General features: G+C 47.8%; 1 protein-coding gene across 5 annotated transcripts in view; it reads left to right on the top strand.

Annotated features, from left to right (window-relative positions):
- SEC22C (SEC22 homolog C, vesicle trafficking protein) overlaps nucleotides 1-21205 on the top strand; it is a 195311-nt gene that overhangs the window by 88389 nt on the left and 85717 nt on the right. For 2 of the 5 annotated variants that reach the window (XR_012667313.1, XM_075126040.1), the window contains exon 7: nucleotides 1542-1640. The exons of the other annotated variants lie outside the window; for them this stretch is intronic. Coding sequence is in view for 1 of the 2 variants with exons in the window: in XM_075126040.1 (XP_074982141.1) it covers nucleotides 1542-1598 (57 nt within the window). In the remaining variant the exon portion in view is untranslated. The remainder of the gene's footprint in view (nucleotides 1-1541; nucleotides 1641-21205) is intronic. 5 annotated transcript variants of the gene reach the window in all.

The raw sequence follows: 21205 nt of genomic DNA, 5'->3' as shown, positions 1-21205 counted from the left end.
TCTCCTGCCCTTCTGCCACTTGGATCTTGTAGCAAATGCAGCTGAGCTGGTCCCAAGGGTCAGGCTCCCTGAGGAGAAGAAAAATCTATATTCTGTAACCAAATCCCTGAGAGCCAGACCTTGTTTTTTTTCCATTGCCCTGAACATTGTTGTCACTTGCATCTGTGCAAAGTGGGTATAAAATGCTACCATTACAATTTGATGTCATTTGCCGCTGTGTAACATGCTTATACAATGTACAAGGAAAGGGAGGATCAACCACCACTTAATTGACAGAGGTGGATTTATTGCTTGTTTTGCTCTGTGTTCAGAACAAGCAAGGACTAATCAAATGGCAAAGGCTGCTCCTCCCAGCCTAAGAAACCCAACCTGTTCTAATTCATGTCCCCATGAAAAGCCAAACAGAGCTGTTAAACAATAAACCGAGCCGTGTGTTTAAACAGGGCTCATCTCTTCCTGGGTTCACATGAGACTGTTGCATTGGCCAGAGTGTGTCTTCTGAGAATCCAAAGGCTCCTGCATGAATTGTTTAAGGCCAAAGCTTGTGGTGCTCATTTGAGGCTGGTATCCTGCAGGCCGCTGAGCACCCTTTGTTCTCTTTGACCTTAGCGAGTGTTGAGAATGTTCAGTGTTACTCAGGATCGCTTGATACCTTGCAGGATTGAACCTCAGTCCCCACCCAGGCACAACTCCCATGGAAATCAAGGCCTGTTTTGCCTGAAGGAGGACAGCAGAAAGGGACCTTTTGTGATTACAAAGCATGGGAGGAAAGGTGCACTATAATTGCCCCGTATTACTGAGCAGAATCTCGAAGCTCTTGGGAGCAGTTCTTTAATCACCAGAAAGAGATGGTATTATTCTGTGTCTTCACAGCTTCGGATAACAGCCCAGAGGATTAACTCTGGATTAAGTGGCCAGTCCCATTCACCCAGCCGTCTCCCCATCCCAATCTAAAGCACCTGGGGAGCTGTAATGTTCTGATTAAATGAAAGGCACTGGTAAGAGCTCCCTGTTTCCAAACAGTCACCAATTTCTGCCACGTTGCTAACCTCACGAGCTGTGATTCAGACCCAGACACAGGTCAGTGGCACAGGTCCCGCTGTGTGCTAATACACAGAGAAGGTCTGTAACAGGCTTCTATCGGTGGAGCTTTAGCTCAAGTCGCTTGTGCTTTTTACATCTGAAGTTTCCTGGTTCAGTCCCAGGATCACCTGGCCCGGAGGGTGGACAGCACACTCCCATACTGTGGTGAGGGAGCCATACAAGTGTCGTGCGAGAGACAGCAGATCAACGGGCTGACAACTGCAGTATTTTCCTTACAGTGGGAGAACTCCATTCCTTGCTGCTGAATTGCAGGGGCTACTTTGGTTGCTGTTGTGGGACTGAAAGCTCTTTCCTGCAACGCACCCCTCAATGGCTGGGTGAAATTCTTCAGTCCTTAGGGGTGGAGCATGTAGAATGTTGCAGGTTTCCCCCTTGACTTTATCCTGCTCTGTTACTTGCTAAGTACGTTAAGGTGCATTATTTTCTCTGGCCCACAGGAGCTGAAGCTCTACCGCTTGAGAGGGGGAGGAGTGAAAGGAGAGCTCAATGCTTGAACAGAACTCCCGTGGGCTTGGAAGTAGCACGAGCTGAAGCAGGTAGCTGGTCCTTGGATTTAGATTGTAATCTGTTTGGGGCAGGGGCTTTTGGTTCTGTTTGTACAGTGCCTAGCACAGTGGGGTCCTGGTCCATGACTGAAGCTCCTAGGCACTGCTACAAGTAAATAGTAATAAGTCTGAGATGAAACAAGGAGCCTTCAATGTAGTCTAGATTGTAAGGTCTGTAGGACAGTGACTCCTAATGTTTGTTTGTACAGCACTTTGCACAAAGGGGGCCCAATTCTGGGGGCCTCTGGGTGCTGGTGGAATAGAAATAATAAACTAATGTTCCAACTGGCGGTAGAGTTTAGTCAAATCCAGTTATCTGTCGTAGTCTGCAGAGTTGTGGTGTGCATGGGTCCTTCCTGGGGATGGCCTTGGACTTCACCTCTGAAGTGATCTGTTCTAAGTGCTAAGTGTCGGTTAGCATTAACTGTGACCCTCCTCTTGGGCAGCAACTCACCCATTTCCCCTCTGTAAACCAAGGGCAGATCCGTGTGATTCCTCCAGCTTCAGACCATGTCTGCCCTGCCCCAGGTACAGCATGCATCGCCGAACCTCCCACTCCATGGCAGATTGAACAGTGTGTAAATGCTAGTCCCAGCAGGCAGGTGCAGCCCTTCGGGAGCAGAGGCTGCTAGTGATATGCCAGCAGCTTGGGCAAACACCTGTCAGGGGTGGTCTAGATAATACTTAGTCCTGTCCTGAGTGCAGGGGACTGGACTAGATGACCTCTTGAGGTCCCTTCCAGTCCTATGATTCTATGATTCTAAGCCAGGCACATAAAACCAGCCCATTGCCGGACAGCAGCAAACACGGGTGGCTTGGATACCAGTATGTGATTTCTCTGTCCCTCTCTGGGGGCAGTGTTCGGATCACATACACTGATCCTGGCCTCAGAGGGAGGGATTCTTGCCTCTCTACTCGCTGAAGCCAAGGTCTGAAATAATCCCACACCCTCCATCAGCAAAACGGTCTGTTCCCATTTAAAATGGCAAAATATTAAAAATCTTGGTCCAGTTCCGCTCATTACGCTGGTGTCAGTGGCGGGTTCTCTCCATTGCAATCACACTATGGCGCTGCTGGTGTGAGAGGAGAATCCGTCCAACTTCTGTCCTGGTTGTACAAAGCTTGTGCCCAGAGTCCCCTCCTCTTGCTCTGTGGCTATGTGAGCTCTTACTGGGGGATCAGCATGTGGCTCTCCAGGGTTTGGTCAAAGCTGCTGGGACCATAGGGTGAAGTTCCATCCTCCTGCTCATATGGCTTCTCATCGCTGCAGTGTGTGAACGCCTCGCTGTCATTAGAATATTTTATACCCCCAATGCCCCGCTGAGGTAGGGAGCAGTGGTGTAGCTCAGCATGGAAATTTGCGTGGGCTCCAACGTACGGTGGACAGGCAATCACCAAAGGTTTGATGTCACAGCAAATCATCTAAATGGCCTATATTTGAATGCCAGGGGTAGGCATGTAGGCGGGATAACGGGGATAGAAGGGATTTGAGTGCAGGGAGCCTGCAGGCTGGGCTGGCCAGAGAAGAGGGCTGATCGCTGCAGGCAGGTATGGGTTAAGCCAAAAGTAGAGGACAGGTCAGCAGCTGTGAGGGACCAGGCTCTCGCTGAAGTTGTCAGGGGCTGGGAGAAGTTTGCAGCTCAGGCTGCTCCACTCCCTGCTGGCCGTGGCATTCTGCAGATGGACCAATAGCCACCTGCTTTTCAGCCAGGACTTCCACATGGTGTGGATCGGGTCACCAGCTTTTGCATTCACACAAGTTCAGATATAGGTGGACCGGGCTCACCTGTGGCTGTGCCCCAGGTCAGGAAGTGCTATCCCCATTTTATAGACAGAGAAACACAGAGGCATAGAGTACATTGTGGGGTGTCCAAGGTCACCTGGTTCGAGTCCCAGCTCTGTGGCAGAGCTGGGACTTGAACCAAGGCCTTCTGAGCCCCAGTCCAGTGCCCTAGGCACTGGCTTATCCTATGGCAAACCGCAGCATAAAGCTCTGTTTCCTTGTTGACTAATAAGTAACATGCAGCTGTTAGTGCTGTACTGGGGTGTAAAAGTAGGGACAGGGCTACCTTCTTCTGGCTAGGACTATAGCATCCTATCCTGAGGGCAGGGTTTACTCAGGCCTAGCTTGGGGGTATGTGTAATTATTTCTCTGCCCCTCCCAGAAGTCAGGATTTCTAGGAAGAGGGGTTCCTCTCTCTGAGCTGGCTGAACAGAGCCATAGGTTAGACCAATGGTCCCAAAAGTCTGGGGCGTGCCCCCCTAGGGGGTGTGGAGGAATGTATTTTTTGGGGGGGGTGCATGCAGCAGGGCCTGGGCCAGCCCCCACGAGGTCTGGACCAGCCCCCACGCAGCTCAGGTCTGGCCCCCGCCACAGCTCTGCTCCCAGACCAACTCCAACTCTAGCTCCAGCTCCTCCCCCATCCCCAGTTCTGCACCCAGCTTTGCCTTCAGCCTACGCTCCTCTGCTGAGCCATCTGTGCAGTAATGGGCTTGCTGCTCTGGTGGCCTGTCTGGGTCTCTCTCTACCATGCCTACCAGTGTCCAGGGGTGCTTTCATTCTTCTTAATCCCATGCAAAATTGAGGTGAACCTGCTTTCACCCAGGTGTGCTCTCTAATTAGCTTATTTCCATTTGGATAAGAGAGAAACAGAGAGACACAACATAACACTCAGTGGGGATGTCAAAACAGTTCATAGCCCCTTCTACGCAGCATGGCCCCGAATGTTGATGAAGGCAACTGGGCTACCTGCCAGCGGAAGCAATCTGTCCCCAGGCTTTCCTGTTAATAGAGATCCCAATCAATCATGTCAGACTTGTATCTGGGCTGCCTGAGCATGAGCATAGTGCATTAAAAAAAATGAAAGGGTTAGACATTTCTATAAGTAAGACTGGCCCATACTAGTAACTAGGATAAACATTAGGGTTAGCCACAGATAGGATGCTTCCTGGCATCAGCTGACCATCAACAGGGATTAGGAAGAAATGTAATCTCAATATGAAGGCCCATATATTGTCCTTCTGTGTAACTTGTGTGGTGCTGTGCACTAGGCAGACAAAGTTTCCCAGTCCCCTGAATCCAACATTTAGTTCTACAGACTGTTGTTTCCCTTGGATTAGTTTTGTTCCTTTATGCTGTCTTCACTGCTAACAGTTATGCTTTTTTACATTGCAGTAACCTTCTCTCAGAGGAGATAAGGAACAGGTTACTTCTACCCTGGGGGGAGGGATAGCTCAGTGGTTTGAGCATTGGCCTGCTAAACCCAGGGTTGTGAGTTCAATCCTTGAGGGGGCCATTTGGGATCTGGGGCAAAAATTGGGGATCGGTCCTGCTTTGAGCAGGGGGTTGGACTAGATGACCTCCTGAGGTCCCTTCCAACCCTGATATTCTATGATTCTACCCATGGGTGTGCACACGGGGGGAGGAGGAAGGAAAGCAGGGGCAAGGTCCCCCCCCCATAATCGGCAGAGGCACAGAACTGCTCTGGCTCTGGGGTCACGGTGGGGGCACAGAACATGCCCCTCCAAAAGTGATAATTCCCGTGCACGTCCCTGCTTCTACCTCAGTGTGGCCTTGCGGGCAGACCACCAATGGGGGTTTGGAAGATTTGGGATCTGTTCCCAGCTCTGCTGTTGGCCTGCCAGGTGACCTTGGGCAAGTGGCTTCATTTTTTGAGTGACAAAATGCAACATGGATGAGTGAAGAATAAGACATATGGGCGGGGTGGAGTAGGAAATAATCTTAACTATACGTATACAACGGTGGGGTCTCATTTAGCTGTTACCACCCAAGAAAGATCTTGGAGTTGCTGTGGTTAGTTTGCTCAGCTCAGCGTGCAGCAGTGGTCAAATAAAATAACAATGTTGGGAACTATTAGGAAAGGGATGGAAAATAAGACTCAAAATATCAAATGCTGCTATATAAATCCATTGTGCACCCACACCTTGAATGCCATGTGCAGTTCTGGTTGCCCCATCTCAAAAACGATAGAGTGGAACTGGAAAAGGTTCAGAGAAGGGCAACAAAACCTGGAAAGGGTGGGGAATGGCTTTCATATGAGGAGAGACTAAAAGCGTTAGGTGTGATCAGCTTAGAAACGAGATGACTGAGGAGGGAGAGATCTATAAAATCATGACTGGTGTGGAAAAAGTGAATAGAAGAGTGGTTATACTTTCCCACACTACAAAAACCAGGAGTCACCCAATGACACTAACAGGCAGCAGGTTTAATACAAACAAGAGGAAGTACTCTTTCACACAGAGCACAGTTAACTCGTGGAACTCATTGCCATGGGATGTTGTGATGGCCAAAAGTATAACTGGGTTCATGGACAATAGGTCCCGCAATGGCTATTAGCCATGATGGTCAGGGACAAAACCCAATATTTGGGGTTACCCTAAACTTCTGACTGCCAAAAGCAGGGAAGGGAAAATAGGGGTGGATCCCTCCAACTGACCTGCTCTGTACACTCCTTCTGAAGTTCTGGCACAGGCCACTGCTAGAGACAGGATGCGGGGCTAGATGGTTCTCAAAGTTTTAAATTGGCGACCCCTTTCACACAGCAAGCCTCTGATTGTGACACCACCCCCTTATAAATTAAAAACACTTTTTTATATTTAACACTATTGTAAATGCTGGCAGTGAAGTGGGGTTTCGGGGTGGAGGTTGACAGCTCACAACTCCTCACGTAATAACCTCGTGACCCTCTGAGGAGTCATGACCCCCTGTTTGAGACCCCGAGGCTAAATGCACTAAGGGTCTAAGCAAGTACGGTAGTTCTTAAGTTCTGTGCCTCCATTTCCTCATCTGTAAAATGGGGATAACCTCCTTTTGTAAAGTGCTTTGGAATCTGCTGATAAGTTCTATAAAAGCAAAAACATGCTGAGGAGCTCTGTGTGGCTCAAAAGCTTGTCTCACCAACAGAAGTTATTCCAATAAAAGATCTTACCTCACCCACCTTGTATCCCTAATAGAAGACAGAGGCATTATTGTTTATTAATTCAGGTCAAATGTACAGTAGAACCCCAGAGTTATGAACACCTCGGGAATGGAGGTTGTTCGTAACTCTGAAATATTTGTAACTCCGAACAAAACATTATAGTGGTTCCTCCGAAAGTTTACAGGCGAACACTGACTTAATACAGCTTTGCCACTTTACTATGCAGAAGAAAAATGCTGCTTTCCCTTAATTTTTTAGTAGTTTAACGCAGTACTGTACTGTATTTGTTTCCCCCTGGCTGCTGCCTGATTGCGTACTTCCGGTTCCAAATGAGGTGTGTGGTTGACTGCTCAGTTTGTAATTCTGGTGCTCGTAACTCTGAGATGCTACTGTATGCCTTCTACCTGGGGTTGCCCGTGACTAGCGACACCAAGGTAAATACAGTGTCTTGTCTCTAACTAGGATTTTATATTGAGATAGCTAACTGGAGTTAGCTCTTGATATAAATACATCCCTACAGTTTGCAGGGAAGACACACAGCCTTAGAAAGCATCAGGTAGTAAATATCTGAGATGTTACAAGCAAAAATCCCAGTTTGCTTAAATGAATGAGCAAACAGGATTTATTGACATATTACAGGATAGAGAGAGCGTATACATCAAATACTGTAAATTCATGCTTCTCTACATGAACACACCTGAAAGCATCTTTAGACTGTCTCTCAACTTGAAAGTACAGGGTTCTTGACAAATCCATGCTGACTGTTATTTATCACCTTATTATCTTCTAGGTGTTTGCAAACTGATTGCTTAATTATTTGCTCCATTATCTTTCCTGGTACAGAAGTTAAGCTGACGGGTCTGTAATTCCCTGGGTTGTTCTTATTCCCCTTTTTATAGATTGGCACTATATTTGCCCTTTTCCAGTCTTCTGGAAACTCTCCCATCTTCCATGACTTTTCAAAGATAATCGCTAATGGCTCAGATATCTCCTCAGTCCGCTCCTTGAGTATTCTAGGATGCATTTCATCAGGCCCTGGTGATTTAAAAACATCTAACTTGTCTAAGTAATTTTTGATTTGTTTTTTCCCTATTTTAGACTCTGATCCTACCTCATTTTCACTGGCATTCACTATGTTAGATGTGCAGGCGCCACCAACCTGCTTGGTGAAAACCGAAACAAAGAAGTCATTAAGCACCTCTGCCATTTCCACATTTTCTGTTATTGTCTTTCCCCCATCATTGAGTAACGGACCTACTCTGTCCTTGGGTCTTCTTCTTGCTTCTAATGTATTTGTAGAATGTTTTCTTGTTTCCTTTTATGTCCCTAGCTAGTTTGATCTTGTTTTGTGCCTTGGTCTTTCTAATTTTGTCCCTACATACTTTTGTTATTTGTTTATATTCATCCTTTGTAATTTGACCTGTATCTGATTTATATGCTCTCTCTATCTGGTAATATGTCAATATATCCTGTTCATTCACTTGTGTTTGTACAGCACCTAGCACTTTGCGGTCCGTGGTCCATGACTGGGGCTCTTGGTCACTATGGGAATACTGCCACTAATATCTAGTTCCTATGGCTATTTCACAACTGAGTACACCATAGACTTTTTTATGCCCTCCTTTGAAGCCCTTGGCTGTGGCTGAAGCCAGTGGAGTGATGCACAGATGTCAGGGTGAGCCCTTGTGCCCCTAGCTACAAGATCAGGGCCATATGCAGCAATAATCTGTTGACACTGGTGCTTGATATTAACAGATATTAGCATGCTGCTCAGGGAGTAAGCCATGCAGCTTTCATCGGGAAGAGCGAGTGGCTGTGTTGCCTTTAAAATGGAAAGATGAGCTTGTGATTAGGTTCATGGACTGGGGGTCAGGAGCTCTGCATTCAGTTCTCAGCTCTCTGCCAGACTCCCCTGTGTGACTTTGCTCAAGTCACTTTATGCCTCTGTTCCCCTCTGTGATATAATATTCCCTGACTCCCACCTTGTGTCTCTTTGGAGCATTAGCTCCTGCTGGTAGTGACTGCCTGTCAATTAAGCACCTGCAGTTGGCCAGTGTCAGCTGACTTGAGCTATGGGGCTGTGTAATTGCGCTGGGCTCTGGGATCCTCCCCCCTCACAGGGGACTGGGCTCCAGCCCGAGCCTGAACGTCTACACAGCAGATTTACAGTCCGAGCCAGTTGATGCAGGCCAGCTGTGGGCGTTTAATGGCAGTGTAGACACACCCATATTGTCTGTACAGTGCTTGGCACAATGGGGCCCTGATCTTTGTTGGGGACTCTGAAGATCTATCTATACTGCAGTCCACAGTGTGACTGCATCTCAGGTAGACGTAGCCCGTGTCAGCTTTACCTGCACTAGTGTTAAAAACCGTATTGTACAAGCCTGCCTGGAACCCTAGATAGAATCATAGAATATCAGGATTGGAAGGGACGTCAGGAGGTCATCTAGTCCAACCCCCTGCTCGAAGCAGGACCAATTCCCAGTTAAATCATCCCAGCCAGGGCTTTGTCAAGCCTGACCTTAAAAACCTCTAAGGAAGGAGATTCTACCACCTCCCTAGGTAACGCATTCCAGTGTTTCACCACCCTCTTAGTGAAAAAGTTTTTCCTAATATCCAATCTAAACCTCCCCCACTGCAACTTGAGACCATTACTCCTCGTTCTGTCATCTGCTACCATTGAGAACAGTCTAGAGCCATCCTCTTTGGAACCCCCTTTCAGGTAGTTGAAAGCAGCTATCAAATCCCCCCTCATTCTTCTCTTCTGCAGGCTAAACAATCATTTTTGTTGCCCTTCGCTGGACTCTCTCCAATTTATCCACATCCTTCTTGTAGTGTGGGGCCCAAAACTGGACACAGTACTCCAGATGAGGCCTCACCAATGTGGAATAGAGGGGAACGATCACGTCCCTCGATCTGCTCGCTATGCCCCTATTTATACATCCCAAAATGCCATTGGCCTTCTTGGCAACAAGGGCACACTGCTGACTCATATCCAGCTTCTCGTCCACTGTCACCCCTAGGTCCTTTTCTGCAGAACTGCTGCCTAGCCATTCGGTCCCTAGTCTGTAGCAGTGCATTGGATTCTTCCATCCTAAGTTCAGGACCCTGCACTTATCCTTATTGAACCTCATCAGATTTCTTTTGGCCCAATCCTCCAATTTGTCTAGGTCCTTCTGTATCCTATCCCTCCCCTCCAGCGTATCTACCACTCCTCCCAGTTTAGTATCATCCGCAAATTTGCTGAGAGTGCAATCCACACCATCCTCCAGATCATTTATGAAGATATTGAACAAAACCGGCCCCAGGACCGACCCTTGGGGCACTCCACTTGATACCGGCTGCCAACTAGACATGGAGCCATTGATCACTACCCGTTGAGCCCGACAATCTAGCCAGCTTTCTACCCACCTTATAGTGCATTCATCCAGCCCATAGTTCCTTAACTTGCTGACAAGAATACTGTGGGAGACCGTGTCAAAAGCTTTGCTAAAGTCAAGAAACAATACATCCACTGCTTTCCCTTCATCCACAGAACCAGTAATCTCATCATAAAAGGCGATTAGATTAGTCAGGCATGACCTTCCCTTGGTGAATCCATGCTGGCTGTTCCTGATCACTTTCCTCTCATGCAAGTGCATCAGGATTGATTCTTTGAGGACCTGCTCCATGATTTTTCCAGGGACTGAGGTGAGGCTGACTGGCCTGTAGTTCCCAGGATCCTCCTTCTTCCCTTTTGTAAAGATTGGCACTACATTAGCCTTTTTCCAGTCATCCGGGACTTCCCCGGTTCGCCACGAGTTTTCAAAGATAATGGCCAATGGCTCTGCAATCACAGCCGCCAATTCCTTCAGCACTCTCGGATGCAACTCGTCCGGCCCCATGGACTTGTGCACGTCCAGCTTTTCTAAATAGTCCCTAACCACCTCTATCTCCACAGAGGGCTGGCCATCTCTTCCCCATTTTGTGATGCCCAGCGCAGCAGTCTGGGAGCTGACCTTGTTAGTGAAGACAGAGGCAAAAAAAGCATTGAGTACATTAGCTTTTTCCACATCCTCTGTCACTAGGTTGCCTCCCTCATTCAGTAAGGGGCCCACACTTTCCTTGGCTTTCTTCTTGTTGCCAACATACCTGAAGAAACCCTTCTTGTTACTCTTGACATCTCTGGCTAGCTGCAGCTCCAGGTGCGATTTGGGCCTTCTGATATCATTCCTACATACCCGAGCAATATTTTTATACTCTTCCCTGGTCATATGTCCAACCTTACACTTCTTGTAAGCTTCTTTTTTATGTTTAAGATCCGCTAGGATTTCACCATTAAGCCAAGCTGGTCGACTGCCATATTTACTATTCTTTCGACTCATCGGGATGGTTTGTCCCTGTAACCTCAACAGGGATTCCTTGAAATACAGCCAGCTCTCCTGGACTATAGATACCTACGCGCCTTGCTGAAGCCCGCCCCACTGCATCTACACTGCTCCTTTTATCCAGGCTAGTGGGGGGAAAGCTAGGATGGGTATGTCTACCCAAGGTGCAAGCACACCTTGGATATCCATGTAGACATAGGCCTTGTCTACACAACTGCTTAAGTTGAGGTAAGTTATGTTGCTCAGGGTTGTAAAAAACCACCCCAGGAGCGACTTAACGCGGTGTCTACAGCACACGATGTCAGTGGGAAATGGATGCTCTTCCATTGACATAGCTTCTGTCTCTCACTGAGGATTAATTAAGTCGATGGGAGAACGCTCGATCGCAGCGGCACCGATTTGGCGCCATAGTGAAGACAAGCCCATAGTCTGAGAGCTACCAGCACCCTGACCTCTAGGTAACAGTTTGGCAGATCCTTAGTGCAGTTTTCTTTCTGCCATTAGGTGGCACTAGAGGAAACAGAATGAATACAGACTGGAAACTTCACATGGTGATTTCTGAAAGCTTCCTGGAACAAATTTTCCTTTGCTGGGCCTGTGAAACCAAATAACGAAAGAGATTTGGCAGGGATCATGATGCTCTGTGTGTGTGTGCGCGCCTCAGAGGGAGAGAGACCGTCAAAGCGCATAGTATCAGGGGGTAGCCGTGTTAGTCTGTATCCACAAAAGCAACAAGGAGTCTGGTGGCACCTTAAAGACTAACAGATATATTTGAGCATAAGCTTTCGTGGGTAAAAACCTTACTTCTTCAGATGCATCAAAGCGCATAGGATTCAATCAAATCGAAACTGTCAAGATAAGTCATCAGTGTCTGGAAAATGAAGTGGCTGCTGGCCTAATTGTCCTAGACAGCAGGGAGCATATGATAACGAGGGCTCCTGAACACAGATAAACTTATAAATGGTGGGATGTGAGGGGGAGGGGGAACGGGAGAAAAGGCCGTCTTTGCCAGCAATGCGATCAGAAAACTTGCAAGTGCAGGTGTTTGCGTAGGAGGAAGGATAGCACCAGGAAGACTAAAGGAGGGTAAGAGAAGGAGGAGATTCTGCGGCTGCATCTTGGGAACCAAATGTTTCCAGCTGAACAAAACACCCTTAGACTGATGTGTAAAGACTCCTGGTTAAAAGCAGTTGTGCATGAATCTCTGCAAATGTATGTTATACTGATGGTGTGCTAGGGAAATGTATTTACCCTCCTGGATGTGCCGTTTGGAGCTGCTCTGCCCTGGCTTCAAAACATTCGTTTGATCCGGACTGCCAACCCTCCACCAATGTTTGAGGCTGTTTTGGATGTGGCTTGTTGGTTAGGCCCTAACTGGACTTAAAATGGTTCCAAACAGATGGTGTGGAAAGAGACCCTTCTGCTCACCCCCGTTTCTTTGACTGAAATGGTTTGGCTTAGTTGCTGGGAAGGAGAAGATGTCAGGAGCTTTCTGTAAAGGCTGGTGAAAAGCAGCTCTCTGAAAATGGTATTGTGGCGTCCCGCGTTCGTTGTGTCTCCCGTAACTGCCAAAGCAAATGGGCCTCGGTCTCTAAAGTGAAAATAAGGGGGCTTTGCTCCTACATGCCAGTTCTTCAAGCTCCCGCTGCCATCTGAGAGTCAAGCTGGGTTCTTTGCTTCTTGTGCCATCACCATCAGTGCTAAAGATTCTGCTAGCTAGACTGGGGCCTCAGGAGCATTTGTGCTGCCCCATTGCTTTTAGTGGGTTTGCATGAATGCAACTGAGTAGAAGTTACTGAATAATCCTGTTGGTGATGCACCCGAAGGAATAGATTCCTGCCTGTGCAGAAATCTATTCCTTTGGGTGCATCACCACAGCTGTTTGGTGGGGCCACTTGATCAGCTGTTTGGCAGCTGGCCGGAGGTGCTCGGGGGAGGACAGATAGCAGCAAGGGGCTGGCAGGTGGGGAGCCTCAGGGGAGGGGGCGGAGCAGGGGCAGGAAGAGGTGGAGCAAGGGAGGCTTTGGGGGAGGGACGGGGAGAGGTGGAGCGAGAGTGGGACCTCAAGGGAAGGAGCAGAGTGGGGACTGGACCTTGGGGGAGAGTGGGGGTGGAACACCTGCCTGGAAAAATAAAAGTCAGCTCCTGTGGACTCCTGTGCTCTCTCCCCTAGCCATGGGGCTCTGCAGGGCCAGCACACGTAGAAAGAAATAAATCTTCCTTTGATGTTCAGATCTGTAGAGATTTGAAACGGACATTTTACAGTCATAGAATCATAGAATATCAGGGTTGGAAGGGATCTCAGGAGGTCATCTAGTCCAACCCCCTGCTCGAAGCAGGACCAATCCCTAACTAAATCATCCCAGCCAGGGCTTTGTGAAGCCGGGCCTTAAAAACCTCCAAGGATGGAGATTCCACCACCTCCCTAGGTAACCCATTCCAGGGCTTCACCACCCTCCTAGTGAAAAAGTTTTTCCTAATATCCAACTTAGACCTTCCCCACTGCAAGCTGGCCCAAACTTGGGGAGAGCTGTTAGAGTTTGAGAAAGAAACAGGCCTCTCTTATGGGACTGCAACTTCATCAGTGTCTAGGTGCATTTCATTGTTTCCTAGCTGTCAATGTGCTTTTTCTGTGGCTTCTGCCCTCTTTTTTAATAAGGGCTTTCTAGGTGCGGGAATAAAAGTTCCTCCCAGCTTGTGAAGGATGCCATTTTTCAGGAGCCCTTGGTGGCTGCTTGGAAGGCTTTCTAAGCTGTTCTGTGCAAATGTGAAGTGCCTTAGCATTAGACCGTAAGACTTGAATCCCAGAAAGAGATCAGAGCACTGCTAACAAATAGAGTGAGGGGAATTCACGCAGAGTAGGGAGAAATAAAAGCCTGTGACTGAAGAGGAATGATGGGAGAAAAGCAGCGTTGGAGACCAGTCTCCAGAACCAGATAAGGTCCTGGCTTTCATGTAGTCTGATGCTTTGAATTGCCTGTGTTCTTTGGGTGGTTTTTAACCTGCTTCAGTGAGAGCTCTCTGGTGAATAACTGAGCCCCTTTCATTGTGTCTGACCGCTTGTCATGAGAAACATGGAGGCTCCATTTTGAACCACGCTGTCCTTGGGCTTCTTCAACACTGATAGAAAAGCCTTTCAAGTAGAAGAGACCCCCAAAACCTCTGAGACTGGGCAGGGGTGGTAACAAGATGTGTTAGACCTTTTTATTTCAGCAATAACTGGATGCTGTTTTACTTCCCCACCCCTCCCCCACGCCCAAACTGTGGTGCACTGTGCCTTTAAAGAGCCCTACACCAGCAAGTGCAGCTGTCTGGGTGCGGGGGTGGTGTATGCATTGTGATCGGAGAGGCTGTAATAAATATTGGTTTGCTGAAACATCCTGACTCGTCTGTTAGCTGACCCTCAGTGTTTGTCTACCCTGCAATCAGCAGTGACCACAGCCCTTGTAGACATTCCTGAGGTAGCTTTGATCTAGCCACCACAAATAACAGCTTGTGCGGCTAAATTTGCACTGGTGCACAAGTCTACCTGGGACCAGGGGTACATGCTCAAGCACTTAGCCCAGGCTGTTGCCCTGGCTTGCTGCTGCTGTCCAAGCTAGCTAGATCAACGCTAGCTTGGATGGGTGCTGGAGTTACACCTCTGATTGCCGTGTAGACATACCCTAAGTCTGATACCAAACCAGGGGTTGTTAGTTCAGATCCTTTTCTCTGAGTCAGTGTTGTACCGATGTCCCCAGAGTGGTCTGAAGGAGTCTGGAGGAGTAAAATGGAATTCTTGGCCAACTGTGATCATTAAAAGGCCTGCTACTCTTTCCAAGAGTCACTGGTGTCCTGGTCCAAATGACGTCCTTGTACTAAGTTCCCCATTTCGTGCACTTAGACTTGCTCCATCTAAGAGTGGGAATTAAAGAAGGGGGTGCTCATGTAGTCCAGCAATGGCCATATAAGCACCTGGATAGACAGCTGCCTCCCTTTGCAAGGAAAGTGGGTAAGGAATGTTTGTGTGTATGATGAGTGAAAAGGATCGGTAAGGACTGAGAATACTGCTAGTTGCTAGCGATACAGAGCTAATAAGTAGGGCGGGTTTGGAAAAAAGTAGGAACTTTTTTTTCTAAAAGTTTGAACAAAAGTTCCAGTGGCAAAAAGCGGAGCAGAGGGGGCGGAGGGGAGGGGAGCGGGGAAGGGAATGTGTTTGAAGCACATTTGGTTTTGAGTTGTTTCATTGAAAAACTGGAGAACTATGAACAGAATGCAAAACTATCCGGAAACGTTGACAAATGTTTGACCACCCTTACCTGGGACACATAACTTAGCTTTGTAAGCTGTTTGGGACAGGGACTGTCCTTCTGTGCTGTCTCTTTGTACAGCGCCTAGCACAACTGGGGCTCCAAGGAACAATGTTAATACAAATGATAAAGCAGCTATGATTCAGTCCAGCAACTGGCAGTAGTAGAAATACACACTAGCCGGCTCATTATAGTACAACGGTTGTATCCTTTCTGCTGAAGTCCATAGCTACTCTTGTGACTGTGGTGTACATAGGTCTGTTGTTTTTCTCTTCATTGCACCCCCACGTTTCTAGGAGCCCACTGGGGACTGACAATTTGTGCTCTCACATGCAGCATGTAAGAGCGTGCACAAACACGCCAGAGACTTTACTTGTTTCATTTGTCTCTTAGTCCGGAGTAAAAGCCCCTGACACCAAAGTATGACTGCAATAGCTGCCATCTTGGCTGGTGCTGGGGATTGTGCCAGGCACCTCCATATCTAAGAGCTGGAGCAGCCCAATATAAACAGCTGGTGCTATAACTCCCAAATCCTCTGTGGATTGGGCTTAGCGGGGGACTTGTATCAGACAGTCACCAGTGGGTCACAGCTGCTCTCTGTGGGCCTGATCTAATGTCCATTAAAGTCCATGGAAAAGCTCCCACGGGTGTCTGATTCTAAGGCCCGAAGGGACCTCTGTGATCAGGATTGCATCCCGTGTGTTTAAAAACAGAAAGTGCATTTACACGTAGGATGAAAATTCAAATGCGCCACTGCATCTTTTTTTGGCAAAACCAGCCAAAAGGCAGAAGTCCAGTGGTTTCCCTTTGTCTGAAACATATCGTGCCAAGCCATTTCCACTCCAAGTACACAAAACAGTGACATTTTTCCTTTCTGTTATTGCTACAGCCTAGAGGCAAAAAACATTGAGTTGGCACTTTCGGGCCAGAGAAATTCATTAGAGTGTCACGTCTCAAAACAGCTTGTTGTATCAAGCAGTGGAGCGATTCAGCAACAGGCCATGTACAGTGGAGATAACCACAGGGTTATCGTGGGCAGCTGTGAAGCCAGAAATCTCACTCAGTCATAACCATTATAGATAGGCCGGCCCCCTGCCAGGGCTTGGAAAGAGGACGAATAAGGAATGGAATGATGGGCGTGACCATATGGACTGAGCGCTGCAAGTTGGCATTTCATGCTTGGAAGGAAGGTTGAGGCATTCTAGTTTCCCATGAGCTGGGGAAAGCCATTTTGAAAGCATTTGTTAAAAAGCCCCTCGGTATGTCATTGTGTCTTCTCCCTTAGTTGGTTTGTTTATTTATTTATTTGCATTCTGGGTTAACTCCGAGGAAAACCTGCTCGATAGAACATGCTAATAAGCGAGCCACCCTGTGGCAAGCTACAGTCTGGGAGCTAAGATGAATCCTCTGGCACTATTTCCACTTGGGGCTGTCTGCACAAAGGGGATTTCTGCTCGCGTCTTGACTCAGCAAATTGCATGGTGCCTGAGTGGTGGAGTAAATGCGGTCTGTGAAAACATTCCATCACAACAGGTGAAGAATGAATTTAGGAAATGAGGGCCAGTTCCCCCACTCTAGCAAGTCGTTAGCTACACAGGCAGAGGCCCCTGACTGCTATAATTTTGCTTGTTTCGGATGCTGCACTGACTTGGTGGTTGTAACCAGTCACTGTGTTTGTCTAGGTTTACATTCAGCTAGGACAGCGGTGGGCAAACCTTTTGGCCTGAGGGCCACATCGCGGTTGCAAAACTGTATGGAGGGCCGGGTAGGGAAGTCTGTGCCTTCCCAAAAAGCCTGCCCCCTATCTACCCCCTGACTGGCCCCCTCAGAACCCCCAACCCATCCAACCCGCCCCTGCTCCTTGTCCCCTGACCGCCCCCTCCTGGGACCCCTCCACCCCAAACCGGCCCCCCCGGACTCCACCCCCTATCCAACCGCACCCTGCTCCCTGTCCCCTGACTACCCCAACCCCTATCCACACCCCCACCCCCTGACAGGCCCCCCAGGACACCCACACCTATCCGCCTCCCCTGTTCCCCATCCCCGACTGCCTCCCCCCAGAACATCCGCCCCATCCAACCATCCCCTACTCCCCTGGCTGCCAGATAAGCAGGACCTCCTGCCCCTTATCCAACCCCCCCGCTCCACGCCCCCTTACCATGCCCCTCAGAGCAGCAGGACTGGCTTATTGGAAAGCCTGGGAGGTGGGTGTGGCGGCATGGCTGTGGGGGAGGCGGGACAGCAGGGGAGGGGTCGGGGGTAGCCTCCTCGGCCAGCAGCTCAAGGGCCGGGTAGGACGGTCCCACAGGCTGGATGTACCAAAGTAGAGGGGGCTGGCAAATGGAGGAAGCATGGCCCAGGGGTTAGGGACCTCGTCTATGATTTTGGAGATGCAGGTTCCATTCCCTCTTCCACCACACACTTCCTGTGTGATCTTGGACAAGTCACTTAGTCCTTCTGTGCCTCAGTTGCCCATCTGTAAAATGCAGCTAATAGTGCTGCCCTACCTGAAGATAAGATACTGGAAGGAAGCCTGCTCTTGTGAGACTTTCTGTCCAATTTTCTCAGCTAGGTTCAAAAAGGGACTGGATGGCTCAGAAGATTGTTAATGACCTCCAGAACCATTTGACTCTGTATTTCCAGTTCAAATCCAGCCAACCTGCAGTTGTTGTTACTATTTGGCAGCTTCCTGGTGTCCTGTAGGGAAAAGAATTTGGTGGCAAATATCGCGGTCACCAGACCACCACAACCACAACTCCAGCCTCAGCACAGAGTTGAGGACTGAACGCGCTGTGGAGATGCTAACCTCGGGAGGTGGTTCCTCCAGGTTGGAAATGAGCCATAATGACAGGGCAATGTGCAGAGCACCTGCCTTTTTGAACCTGATCATTCAGTCTCTCTGGCTGTCAATCCAGCAGCTTTAATGAGCACTAAATTCATACTTACATAAATGTTCCATTCCCTTTGTTTCCTTCCCTGAACTCTTCAAGGAAACTGCAAACTGATGGCACCTTGTTCTGTGAAAATGGTAAATAATTAGTTTCCTACTGAACCAGGAACTTTATGGAATAAGGAAAACAGTATATTCTGTAAAGTTATCTTCTTTGCTTTGCTATGAGTATGTCTACACTGGGGCTGGGGGTCTAATTTCCAGGTCAAGGAGACGGACCGTGCTAACTTTGATCAAGTGAGTGCACTAAAAACACAAGTGTAGCACGGCAGGGTGAATGGTGGGAGGTGTTAGCCACCCTGAGTGCAATCCTGTCTGAGACCCTAGGTATGTTCTTGGGGCACCTAGTCTCACCAAGTGGTGATACTCTCTATTTTTAGCACACTAGATTGGTCAAAGCTAGTGCAAGTATGTCTCCAGCTCTAAGTTTAGACATATCCTGCATGGTTTCTGCTTAGAACCCTGCTATGTTGTAAGAGACAGTACACATAACCCTACACCATTAGGTATAACTGGGACCTCTCATGAGGCACGTCTTTAACCTTGGGGGGCTAGTTCTGCCACCCTTATTCATGCCTACTAGCTCCTTGCTTCCAACAGGATACAATCGGAAGCAAAAACTAAAATAGGAAATAAGACAGCTAGAACTGGTTCTGAAGAAATGCCTTATGTAGGAAGTTGCAATCTGGATAGGAATCCAGGTTTGGAGCTCAGGTCCACTTCTAGTGACATCCAGAGACTTCCAACTCAATTCCACTGCCCCAATAGGTTCATTGGTTTCACATCAGCCTTTGAATTACTGGTTGCTTATCAAAGTCAGTCAGCATCTTTGAATCCTTGGAAGTTGGCTCTAACATGTCTCATAGGGCATTTCAAGCTTGTGGGCCAGGTCACTGGTTTGTGTAGATCAGAATGAGTCCATTGACTCCAGTGGATACAGGCAGATTACACCCATGGCTGACCTGTCCCAATAGTTATTTTGAAATACAGTAATCCTTGCATTCTGAGGCTTGGGGGGTATTGATCTGGTCATATTTCCTGAGCCTCTGCATGGATTTTTCTACCTGCTTAGCTCTAGTCATGATGGTTAGTATTTTACCAGCCACACGCCGGGCGAGATGAACTATAGAAGCAGCAATACCCTAAGGATTCTATATAGGAAACATGAGCATGATCATAAGGGTCTGATTCTGATATCACAGGGGTGTAATTCTGGAGTAACTCTACTGAATTCCAGTGGATTTACCTTGATGTAAAATCAGTGTCAAGGAAAGAGAATCAGATCCCAAAAACTTAGTTTGATTTGACTGTAGCTTAAAGTTTATGCACAGCGCAGCAGAACTTAAAGGCATTTAGTGTCGGTAGGTGGAAGAAGCCTGGATTTAGGATGTGGAGCAACATGAGAAATATTGCCAGCATTTGAAGAGAGGAAGAAAACACAGAATAGTAAAGGACAGACAAATGGACCTGTACATGGCTGTGTAAGTACTACTAAACTACAACACCTAGGAGCTAAATCCTTATGTTCTCTGTAATGGAATGAATAGTGAGTATATCCTAGTGATAGAGAGCCACAGTGGGCTGAAACCATCTTTCCTTATTGGCCCAAAGGAACAACATAGAACTGTATCTGTAGGTTTACTAGTGACCTGGGGTGTTATCTAGAGGGCTTTCCCTCAACCCTCCCACTTCCTGGTTCTTGTCATGCAGACATCAAGCAGCAAAAGACCAGAAGTCCGAAGCGCAGACAATGCAATGTTTATTGGGGTTAGTTTCCAAACAAGCATATTCCGAAGCCCTTCACACCAGTTGGGCTTATCTCTATATACGCCGATAGAGTCTGTTCCCCAGTGTTCCCTTCCCAGCTCTGACGCCGCAGAGTATTTACCCTGTGTCCCTCTTCCCAGCTCTGACGCCGCAGAGCCTTGCCTATGTCCCTGTTCCCCATTCCCTGTTCCCATTCCCCCCCTTAGCAAGCATGATTCCAATTTCCCTTCCTCCCCACTTCCTGTTTGACCCCAGTTGATATAGTAATAGTCTCAGCTATCCCTTAGCCAATCATTTTATTGAAATTTAACTAACCAATCCTAACATATTGTAGCATAATTCTCTAACCAATTATATCCCATTACCCTAATTAACTTACACCTAGCAAAATTCATTATACAGCAGACAGAAGCAATTAGAGAACCAGACAGATTAACAATAGAAAAGTGTCAAGCATCAGAGGGGTAGCCGTGTTAGTCTGGATCTGTAAAAGCGGCAAAGAGTCCTGTGGCACCTTATAGACTAACAGACGTATTGGAGCATAAGCTTTCGTGGGTGAATACCCACTTCGCCGGATGCATGACAAAAAGTGAGGGCCATAAAGATAAAACAATACAGAAATGAGGGTTTCACAACCACAACCATTGATAAGTGATTTCTTGCCAGACAGGATGCTATCAAACTAAGTTTTCTTTAACCATCTTAAGATCTGTTTCTTTATCTGGTGGTGGTGGGCACTATCAGGACAGGATCGTCTTCCTAACAGCCCAAAGCCACCTTATTTCAGTATGACTGGTTTCGAATGTGAGGATATGACCTTACGTTTCCCAGCTTATGGCTGCACCAGCTGCTTAGCCAAAGCCTTAGCCTAAGAACAAGACCTCAGACTATCCTAGTGAGAGAAGGCCCATGCACAGGTGGACTGTGATTTTGATTCTTTGTTTTTATACCCCTGTAATTAGCTAAGTGATAAAAATACACCTAAGTTCTTAAAGTATAGGCCTTTACAGGGAGGCCAGCATATCTATATTCTAACAACCTTCTCTGTGGATGATAACATTCTCGGCCCTGATCCTGTGATTGGACCCTTGTTATCCACATGGAGCTCTGCACAGCCACAGGGGTCCAACCAGGTGGAATCAGGGCCTCGCTAGAAGATGCTGAGAGATATTCAGGTTCTTATACTGTGCCCATCACCTTGGTATCTAACCACCTGGCTAATCTACATGGCATTCATTCCCTT

This window comes from Caretta caretta, chromosome 2 (assembly GCF_965140235.1).
Source record: "Caretta caretta isolate rCarCar2 chromosome 2, rCarCar1.hap1, whole genome shotgun sequence".
Taxonomy (NCBI): domain Eukaryota; kingdom Metazoa; phylum Chordata; order Testudines; family Cheloniidae; genus Caretta; species Caretta caretta.
Note: the sequence above shows the minus strand (reverse complement) of the source record. Positions and strands in the feature narration are given on the sequence as shown.